The following is an 11,216-nucleotide window of genomic DNA, read 5'->3' as shown; positions in this document are numbered from 1 at the left end:
AACAGGTGACGACCCATTCTTTTTTTCAACCACAAGTCTTCGTGTACATGCTTTTAATGTCTTCTTAGCTAAGAACCATTTAACCGGTCCATACTAAGAAAATACCCAACTACCCCGGGTTGTACTATAAAATATTGCATCAGATCCAAGTGCCGACCGAGATTGTGATTTATTCTCCTAATATAGACTGATCACGTGATTAAAACAAATAAAGACGTAGAAACAGCATGGCCAACAACGAACCTTTTTACTAAATAAAAACGGTAGTTGTCCACTTCGTTCCCAGAGCTCTTTGATTTCATGTTAGAAAAGGTCCTAGTAACGCTATTGGGTAATAATAGAACTTGTACAATCTGCCTAAAACATCAGTGACACATTTGTATTGAATTTAAACCAATTCAAATATAAAACTTAAATGTATCGAGGTTAAGATTTGCTGAAGAGGAAATAAAATTTTCATAAAAAATTAAAGCTTTTAAATTTATTAAAATATTATTTAGCTAATTAGTTAAAAAACATCTTGTGGTCAACCTTGTTAACCTGTGACCCTCAGCAGGGAATTAGAAAATGATGAATGGATGGAACTGTTTTTAATTGTATGCATTCAAAGACATATGGTGAAAATGAAAACAAAATCACTGTTTTGTAGCCAAAGACACCCCCCTTGCGCAATCTTTTTTATATGCTTAGAACAAAGTTTTTTAAAAACTTTTTTTCTTCTTAAAATACAGATTTCGCGAAAGTATGCTATGTTTTAGATTTGCGATAATTTAATTTCGTGAAAGGTCATTGCTTTAATCTTACGGGAGATTGAAAATTCGTGAATGATCTATTAAATGCTCAACCTCGTTCTCAGGGCTTTTTTTCTCTTTATGACAATCTCGGACAGCAATAAGAAATAGCCCTGGCTGCTCATCGTCACAATCTGATTGGTTAATATGATTAATACTTCGGTCGACCGCCTCGCTAGTGGTGCGACGAGAATGCTAGAAAGAGAAAATGCTAGAAGCGCTAGGGACGAGGTTGTTAAATGCTGGATAAGTTTAAACCCTTTTCTAGATACAAGAAAAGAGATTTTAGTGATTAAAATAAACTATAACTAAAGAAATGCATCCATCCTCAATGTCTTGCCAGAAAAAATTATCTCCATTTTGTGAGGTATTATGATCTTTTCGGGGTTTTTTAATTCGGGCTTACACCACAAGTTAAAAAAAATAAAAAAGCCCAAAGACACTAAAAAAATTTATTCTAACAAAAATTATCTAGATTTATCAATAAACAATTTACAAAATTTAATCTTTATTTTTTTAATAAGAAACCATTTTATAAGTAAAATCTATAAGATTGCAAAGAAACTTCAGTACAAGCAATATTGAATATGTTTGAGCTCGGGTTAAAAATACGTTATGTAAAAATCAAAAGTAAGGCAGACTTGAGGATTTCGTGTTCCAAACAGAATCGCTAATACGCATTCATGAAACACACCTTTTCCTTTTCTCGTTTTGGAATAAAAAAATCATTTCCTTGGAGGGAATTGTGTAAGAATTTGACATGCACATTTGTGAGTAAATTCTCGACACTCTGACCAGAATTCTCGAATATCTTCGATGCTGTTACTAAGCAACAATTACATTTTATCGATTTCCAGACATTTTTTAGCAAACCAAGTAGCAGGTCCAAAGTCAAAAAACGTTTTCGGTTTAGCCTGGTGTTTCTTAATTTTTGAGTTTTCTGAAAATTTATACAGCGTAACCTCTGTTTTACATTCTAAAACACGCTTTATTAGAATTACGAATTTTTTTTGACAATTTTCTCCATAGTTTGCGAATTTGCAGATTAAGTACCCATATTTACAAAGAATAACCCTTTCAAACGGTTGACCGAAATTAGGAATATTTATTTAAAAAATTGATGTTAAAAGAGAAGCTATATATTACAGAGAAAAGATGTGGCAAGTGCTAATTTAAATATTTTTTAATTGTCTACTAATAACCTTGGGTCTACAAATAGCAGGAAAATCTTCCAGTTAGTTTTGTATTTAACTAGTCGTTAGCCCGTGGAAAATCCACGGGTTCGCCCGTCCTTTTTATACCGCATTGCGTGGTTCTCGCTATTGCGCAGCTAAGCTACCATTTTGCGTGACAGACACACAGACAGACAGACGTATACGGGTATTATAATATAGATTTACAAATTTGTCGTTTATGTTTTTTTTAATTACGATAATTTTTCTAAAGAACAAAATAATGATAATTATAGTCTGGAAAAGAGATTACCACTTCGTGAAATATCCTGAAAGCCGTTCGCACCGGTAGCAAAATTATATAATATGAAGATAATGTAAAGAAAACGTGAACTAAAAACACACAACACTACAGCCTCGATTGCATGCCTCCGGTGATTGAAATTATTTCGCCTGTTATATAACTAGCTTCGTCCGACGATAAAAACACAGCTGTTCCAGCGCATTCTGATGGAGTGCCAAATCTACAAATAGATAAATTACTGTTAAAATTACTATTCTCTGACGAGAATATTTGTTGTGCTTGTTTTGGCACTATTTATTAGAACAAACAAATATTTGGTAAAAAGTAAAAAACTATCGTACCAATCCTCCTCCCCTCCCCCCACCCCAAAGTTAACGTTGCCTTATCGCTGTTTTTTTTCTACGGCTTTAGCCGGTAAAACCTTTTAAATGGGCTTCTTTTTTGTCGCTGTTTTTACTATCGAGACTAGTAAAGCATACCAGTCTAGTGTAGCGGTACGTGAATTAATAGTTTTTGAGTGTTGATAACAGAACTACCCTGTTAAACGGTACAAAAGGTACAAAAACCTTATTTTTACAAATAAAACATTTTGAATTATTATTTTATGTTCAGTTGGTTTCGCCAGTTTCACCAAGCTACAACGGTCGTTTGTTATTTTTTTTGTGATCTGAAACGTCCCGTATAAGACTGTAATAAATGAGTATTACGCCGTAGAATTTCCTGCCGAAACGGCTGATTTATTGCCATTATGTTCCTTTATATTTACGGAGAAACACTCTGACGCCCGCCATTTTGAATTACGCTATTATGTGCCAGTGATAAACGGGCCAATGCTATATGGGCACCTTTTAAGATGACAAGAACAAAGCTTTTAAAGTTTGCAAAGCCTTGGACCAATTTCCAATTAGGTGGACTTATTTCTCGTGGAGTAAAAAAACAAATATATTTATTGGACAGGTTAAACTAGTCAAATATAGAAGAAATCAAGTTTAATTTGATAGGCGGCAAATTGACCATTAGCCAATAAAAAGGTTTAGATCTAGTTCGCACGAAATACTTCGCCTAGCGGGAAACATCGTTCTATAAGAGCGTGTCTGCTTACCTTTTCATTGGAATCGAATTTAACATAGTTTCACTAATCGCTGGTGTTTCCGTTAGCTAAAGACAATAACATAAATGATGTACAGCCCTGTACATAGAGGATACTTGTTGTAAATTGGAAACTTTGTACTATATGCACATGCCGACTATAAGAATTTTCTTTGTACGAATATGATTGTAAGTTGAGGTAATAAAAACTGTTTGCGATTTAGAAAAAATCTCAATTTGAGACGAAATTTTTTACCTCTCACTTCACGGCAATTTAATCTCAAAACAATCATAAACCATTTGTAATTATAAGAGAGTATTAATAATATATACTAGTCGAATTCCCGTGGAAGAATCCACTGAATCTCTCATTAAACTGATGTAAGGGGTACCATACAAAAACATACAACACAGTAATTTGATTTTTTAAAACTCACATTTCAACCTCGACCCCGGGCTCTTTGTCTCTTTTATCACGGTATGGCATAAAGAAAAAAAGCCCTGGGATCGAGGTTGCTCACAATCTTTAAACGCTGAAACAAAAAATTTAAAAATATAAGTGTGCAACAACAAAAAAATAATAAAAAAACTTATGAAATAAAAATGGAAAATGTCCAAAAATATCATAGGCGTATAACAACCGTTACGTAAAAAGCGGAATACGCTAAAACTATATACTTGCTTTGCAATTCCTGAAGTACACCAGGAAAAAAATGGATACCAAACATTAAAAAAAAATCCACCAATTTTTGTTAAGTCATACGAAATCAGCTATTCAGTCTGTTGCATACGACAAACCTTCCAAAGTTATACTCAAAATATAAGAAATTATTAATTGAAAACACATGAAAAAGAGAAATAAAATACCTGAATCATTTGGTATATTGTATATCTACAGAAATATTTCAATCCAAAATATTAAAAGAACATCTTGCTTTACCAGACCCAAACTTATAATCTAGAAAATCACGCATAAAATCAAAGAAGATAACAATGCAGCGTTTTCGAATTTAAGAATCGAATGTATTTCAAACGATTGTAACGTAACAGATGTAAACATTGATTTAAGTTTAGGTTTTAGGTTTAGGTTTATTATAACGACATCAACACTGAATCACACAGTCTGTAGTGTTAAAAACAGTAACAACGGAAAAATTTACTTTTACGGTTTATGTTTTTATAAGAATAGTGTGTTTTAGTTTCAGCCTTTATGTTCTTAACTTTTTTGACAACTGCTATCCTCATTATTCTCAATATGTTCTCAACATAACCATGGACTGAAAATATATAATGCCTTTATAAAATAAAGCATGCTATAAGTTACTATAGCTAGCTAATGGCAATTCTACTACATGTAACGGACCATCGCTTGGACACAAAAAAGTTTAGTTCGTTTGATATACAATAAAAAAAGTTAACTTCTAATCAATTTTGTGCGTCATACAAATGTTCATATTCAAACTATCAGGCTCAGGCATATTCTTAGGACATTCTAAATTCTGATCCATTTTTCGGAGTATATTCTTACGAAATAAATGCTTAAAGAAAATATTTTCCTGCTCAAGACACAACAACAAATTTAATATTCAAGGAAAAGCTTAGCTCTGGAAGAAACGGTTAAAAAATCGTTATGCACCCAAATTCAATTCTCTATCAAATAATTTAGAGAACACACCTGCTTTTTTTTCGCTTTCTCAGTAGTCCAATCGGTTTTTTACTTCGATAACTAAATTTCGCTTCATCCCAAAGAGAACGAATTGAAAATGTATAGCTACAATTGTCTGATGCATTTCCAATCAATTCTTTTTGTGATGTTATATCATCATACGTTTTTCTTCGTTTTAAAAAATATTTCTGACAACATTATCAATTTCGTTCGACAACAACAGTTTGTTTTTTACATTTTAGATTCGAAATACAGTCATATTCGAATGCGATACAACCTCGGTTCCAGAACACAAAAATGGAAAATATAAAAAAACATATACCGTATTTCCTCTAATAAGCGCCGCGGCGCTTATTTAATTTTTGTGATTTTAGGTGCGGCGCTTATTAGAGGGCGGCGCTTAATAGAGGGCGGCGCTTATTGGAGGAAATACGGTAAGCTTTAATCTAACCTCATGATAAGTAAACTTTGTTGGAAATAACTTTTTCAGTATTAACTTGAAAAACAGACAACTTTTTTCAGTTCGGTTTTCTTTTGTCAGTTGATAAACAACTTGTTTCCATGAGATACTGCACATATGGTAAACCGGGGGTAAAATTAAATTATTTTAACCGTAACGGCCGAAAATAAATGACAAATGGACCCGCTGTTTTCCTATTTAATGACTTACTTATTTTTAAGGAAAATTTTAGCGTACGGCCACGTCATAAGAAAGTGACCCGTGATTTCCGTCTCGTGGACTCACAGTTTTACTCACGCAAGGGAATTAATATATAAGAAACAAGATTGCACAAGCTACTATGATGAAATTCCTACGTGAAGCGCCAAACATCAGAGAAGTTTTGACGTCATTACGTTGCCCGTCAGAAATTTTAAAGAGGACTCCTAAGTAGCTAATATTTTTTATATATCAACGTCGGTAAAAATTCCTGTTGTATCGTTGTATTTGTTGCTCCATCGAAACTCGCAGCAAACACAAACAGTGGAATGGCGACTGTAAAAAAGAACTATAGCTCGGCCCTTTCATACAATAGCACAGCCCTGAGCAACGTCATGACGTCAAAACTGGATTTTTAGGTTAACTAATTTGGGAGTGGGAGGTTTAATATCATTTTAATATTGTGTTCTCAGGTTACCTCCGCAACGCACAAAAAAGCAGGCGTAAATATTTCGCAGTGGATATATAAAAAGACATACTTTACTGCTAAAAGCTGTCTTGATTACTCCAGGGGCAATACCATTCACACGAATATTCATTGGTGCACATTCACCAGCTAAGACTTTGACCAAACCCAACAAAGCTGTTTTTGAAACTGAATATGCTCCCAACATCTAAATCAAGCGTTAAGATTGTTAACTACAAATTGCAAGATCTTCTGAAAAAAGCTGTTTATTCTATAAGCACAGCTTTCCGTTCGTAATTTCGATTGAAGGAATTTAACTCCAGGGTGTCCAGGTAAAAGTGAATGATTCTAAAATTTAATCATTGCCAATATTTTCCAAAATAAAAATAGTTCTGATTGACCATCCAACTTTCCATAAAAGATCAAAATCTTGCTGACATTTTACCTATATTTTTAAAATTTCTGACAATTCTTGGCATTCTCGACAGAGTGGACTGGACACGCGCTTAAAAAATGATTCAAAGATACCCCGAGAGGAGAAACATTTGGCGTAGGTTCCTTGGCCTGCATTAAATTTGGCGTGTGATGAAAAAATAATTTTTAAACATCGAGTCAGATTTAATAAAAAAATTCATCATTGACTATTGTGATGAAAGCATCTGAAGGAAACGATGAATTTTGTTTTTAATTAAAAAAAATTCTCCTTTTTCGGTAGCTATGATTCGAATACCTACTTGGGATGGGTTTAAGCCAAGTATTGATGATACAAACAGCATGGAACCTCTATAAAATTAATATGTAAACTATTGTAAAGGAGAAAAAAAATAATAGTAGTCTCGCTTTAAAAGTGTACAGGTAGTTGGGGATGAATTAATCGAGGCTAGGTTAAAAAAAATTCTAGTTCAATGTCTTCCTGGCTCAAGAAGAGACTAAAGGCGATCGAAAAAATTTAACAAAGGACATAAAATTATTGTCTTCAAAAGTTTCAAGATAATATGCAATGATATGTAACGATAAAGGTCCCAGCATGCTGACGTCAACAGCAGCAGGAATTCCTTCATAAAACAATAGATATAGTCACGTGATCTGAGGCGAGCAGTAGAAAATTAAAAATGGCAGCATGTTGTAAATAAAATGAGACAGAACATGTAAAAAAAACCAAGCTTTATTTGATTACAAACACACGGAACATGTATCCATATTATTATCAACGTAATATAACTTAACGTATGGAATATAACCACGATTTGCTTATTTCTTAATGGGGTTATTCGTTGTTGTAAGTAACGTACACCGTTTAATAAAGAAATATATATCTGCTGTAATGTACAATAAATGGAGATTTCTTCATACAAAAAAACTGTCCGTTGTAAAATTTATCGGCTATATGGGATGTCCATTATAGGGAGGTTTATGGAACAACATTTGTCGTAATAAACGTTTAACCAGGAATAACATGATACTTAATTATTTTTCATGAAATTTCACTGGGCCCGTGAACATTAATACATTTTAATACGGGAAATTTAATTCCTAAAATAAGATTCTTTCATTCACAAAATTAAACGATTGCTTAAAATAAGGCATGACACACATTCTGGACACTACCTAAAGTTAATTCAAACTTAGTCGCAGCAAATTCGCTTTTTATTTCAAAACGAAGTTAGCTCTGGTTTTATTGACGGCAACAAGTCAAAATTGACGCGCCAAGGGTGGCCATCCCGAATTGAAATGCAGATTGAATGGGAAAAAATTATAAATTTTAGCGTTTTTACCTAGTTTTCTCTAGATGTGGTGCAACTTCTTTAGCCAGCAGAAATGCACATTTCACGTTGGAATCGAATATCTAATAAAAACAGAAATATAACACTTTGACAAATATTCTTAATTACTTCACTTAATTACTTGTCTGCTAGCATTATCAAAATTTCTGATTAAATTACCAATTCCAGTTCAAAAGTAGCGCTTTAAAAGCGTTATTTTTGTGTCAAACTCTTCCTATTGGATGTGACAATACCAGCCTCGTCGTCGTAACGAGGTTTTAAATTGTTTTGTTTTAGTTTGTCCTGTTAACTGTTTTAAATTTCTTCACAGACCTGCAAAATATCAAAGAAAAAATTCAAGAAAGGCATATTTTGCATACGAACGGCTTTTGCGACACAAGAGAAAAAAATTAAAGTTAGACTGATAAAATTAACACAATACCTTATCCCATGAACTTTCTGGCGTCTAAATAAAATTAAAAAAAAAAAATTATACTATATGTTTATTCTATAAAATTTGTATATCTTTTTATAGACCATATTATTTAAACAGTGTTTCAAACACTAATGCACTTATCTTCTCGTCATATCATTCCTATTCCTATTGTATTTTCACAAAATTCATCAGCTCCGAAGAGTCAATTCAAGTGCAACGAATATATACTCTAGATTGGCATCACCTAGGGGTAGCGTACATAAATTTTCTATGACATTATGTAATTAATGATTAAAATTTTACTTGTTTGAAGCTTGACAGATGGGCAACGCCTCTTATTTCACTTATAGCTTTTTGTCATCTTTCTTTTTAGATTTGTGATCTTTTCTTTATATTTTCATGGAAAAAATGCATTTAAGCTTCACAGAGCTTTAAAATTTTTCTTAACATGTTCCTAACTTTAACGATTTTAAACATGCTGAACTAACAAGCAGAAACAGCTAGAGTTTAATTATATACTCAATGTTCTCTTTACTGTTGTAAATCCAAATCATGGTTTGATTCGTGAAAACAGAATTTAAAGTTTTACATCTTACATAATAAGAGAAACCAAGTAGGTTGTACCTCTTATAGAAAATAGCAGCGTCAATGTTCTGATAGAACTTTTATTTTCGAATTCTGGATAATTTCTTCGTCAATTTTTATGATAATTAACGAATTGAAAGACAATTTCTGGCAATTTTTGTATTCACGAAGCTTAAAATAGTAAAACACTTCTTGGAGTGCTTACATCACCCCACTTCTACGACCCCCAACTAATTTCTGTGCAATGTTTTAACTAAGTCTCAGAAAATCCTAGATCTGCCACTTATTGCTTACTTAGGTTAACTTACACACAGTCAACTATACATACGTTATGCGTGGAAAATGATGGAGAATAATACGTCAAAAATAAAGGCTACTTTCTATTTGTACAAGAAAAATAGTAAAAAAGCAACTTGTGTAAAGGTTTAGCAAAAAAATTTAAGAGGTAGTAAACTATGGTTAATTTTATGCAAATTAACTTTGGTAAAAAAAAGTGTAAAGGGATTCCAAGTGAAATATGATGTGCAACCAGTATAGTATATCTCAAGCTATGCTTATACAAAGTAGAACAAAATGAACGACTTGATATTATGTATGTATATTCACTAGTTTTCTTATAGCTTCATTTTACTAAAATATTCCTTGGCGAAAAAACAACACATACCTGAAGCACTGGTCCGAAGTAAGGATTAACACCAGCATTTGAAACAAGAATATCTAGTTGGCCATAATACGAAACTGCCTACAAATCCAATATAATACGATAATGAGTTGTACTTATTTATTTAACTAATGTTTGTCCTAACTTACCACTTATATGTTCCTTCTAAAACAAAAAATCAACACCTTGCCCTCCACCGTCATAAAATTTCCACTCAAACTTGACCAAATTTAAGATTACTTTAGCATGGCCCCTCCATATTTATTAAAATTTACCAACCACCTGTATAATTTTACAAGTTAACCCATGAGATCACTTCCATATTACTCAAAGTACATTATAAAAAACAATTTGGATTTAATTCCCTGCTTGCACAATATATGAGAAGTATTCGTAACAAAAATGTGCCAGAATTAAGAATACCTTTTGTATGAGTTTGGTTCTGTCCTCTTCTTTATTGACATGGCAAACAGTTCCAGACACATCTAAACCCTCATTCTTTAACCTCTCCAAAGCCTTGTCGACATTGTCCTGCTTGCGACTACTAATCAATACCTTTGCTCCATTCTCTGCTAAGCCTTGTGCTATAGCAAAACCAATACTAAAATAAAATGCCTTTTAATTGTTGTTGTCTAATATGTACCTTATTTGAAAAAAAGGACAAAGCCCCTTCAGGTGACAATTATACTTGTCACATCAACTTTTTTATCATAAGCAGAAATCCATAGCATGGATGGTAACGACGAAAGTTTAATCTGATACTAGTCACATGTTTCATCTAAGATGCATAAAATTGTTTACTACTGCAATTATTAGCATAAATAGAATATTGTGTTTTTTTTGTCAGATAAAAGTGACGAGAATTCTAAAGTAACATAAAGATTTTCTCTTTGTATACCTGCGTTCTCACTGTCTATGTGCAATGCATAGGTTACACCCAGCTTGCAAACATAAACTATACACCCAAGTTTGTAAACGTAAGCTAAAGACTAAAAATTAGAGCTAAATTAGATTACAAAAACCTTGACTCACCCTGCAGTTGAGGCTGTTACTATAGCAACTTTACCATCCAATTTTTTGTGAAGTACAGAGGACATATTTAGATTTCTTACACCCAAAACAGCAGTACTTGTATTCTGTGGTCTTATCATTCGATTGTATGCTGTTCGAATCATAGTTTGTAATTTCTGTAACTCAACTTCATTAAATCTTCTAGAAAGTATATTAAAAACTGTTTCAAAAGCTGGTATATAGATTGGAAATATATGCTTGATAAACAAGGCAGTTTTCAATCACTAGAAGGCATTCTGCACACCCCTTCTACCAGGTGACAAATACAGAATAATACACGTATAACGAGTCATTTTTATCCCATTTAGTCAATAAATAAAATTACTCATACATCATGTTGCAAAATGGGAAAATGGCCAAGTCTATGTAGGTGTGACATTATGATGTCATAAAATCTTTTTTTTACCTGGAATGACTCGTATTAACGCATCCTACAAATGTGCCATGCTTCATCATCACATGAGCATAAGATTTATGGCCTGCAGACACTTTATGCTATCCTCTACCTCAAAAGCTTAGCATAATTAGGGTTGAGTGTTGCCATACATAGTTCA

At 32.9% G+C, this 11,216-nt stretch overlaps 1 protein-coding gene across 1 annotated transcript; it reads right to left on the bottom strand.

Annotated features, from left to right (window-relative positions):
* Positions 1-1,229: 1,229 nt before the first annotated feature.
* Positions 1,230-10,827, bottom strand: LOC130613701 (dehydrogenase/reductase SDR family member 4-like). Its single transcript, XM_057435033.1, has 9 exons — positions 10,624-10,827; positions 10,015-10,192; positions 9,595-9,672; positions 8,352-8,375; positions 7,922-7,992; positions 6,881-6,929; positions 6,220-6,354; positions 3,370-3,425; positions 1,230-2,487 (listed from the first exon to the last, which is right to left on the bottom strand). Exons 1-9 carry the CDS (start codon positions 10,764-10,766, stop codon positions 2,373-2,375), a joined length of 849 nt encoding a protein of 282 aa, XP_057291016.1. The 5' UTR covers positions 10,767-10,827; the 3' UTR covers positions 1,230-2,372.
* Positions 10,828-11,216: the final 389 nt, after the last annotated feature.

The sequence above is a fragment of the Hydractinia symbiolongicarpus genome, chromosome 11 (genome assembly GCF_029227915.1).
Source record: "Hydractinia symbiolongicarpus strain clone_291-10 chromosome 11, HSymV2.1, whole genome shotgun sequence".
Taxonomy (NCBI): Eukaryota; Metazoa; Cnidaria; class Hydrozoa; order Anthoathecata; family Hydractiniidae; genus Hydractinia; species Hydractinia symbiolongicarpus.
This window is presented reverse-complemented; position numbering and strand designations above follow the sequence as displayed.

Excerpts from the sequence above, each read along its gene's own strand:
- LOC130613701 (XM_057435033.1), bottom strand. The coding sequence starts at position 10,766 with ATGATTCGAACAGCATACAATCGAATGATAAGACCACAGAATACAAGT. Across the intron at positions 6,355-6,880 it reads TTGGCTTAAACCCATCCCAA|ATGTTGGGAGCATATTCAGT; the intron begins GTAGGTATTCGA and ends CGCTTGATTTAG. Across the intron at positions 2,488-3,369 it reads AATTCGATTCCAATGAAAAG|ATTTGGCACTCCATCAGAAT; the intron begins GTAAGCAGACAC and ends ATCTATTTGTAG.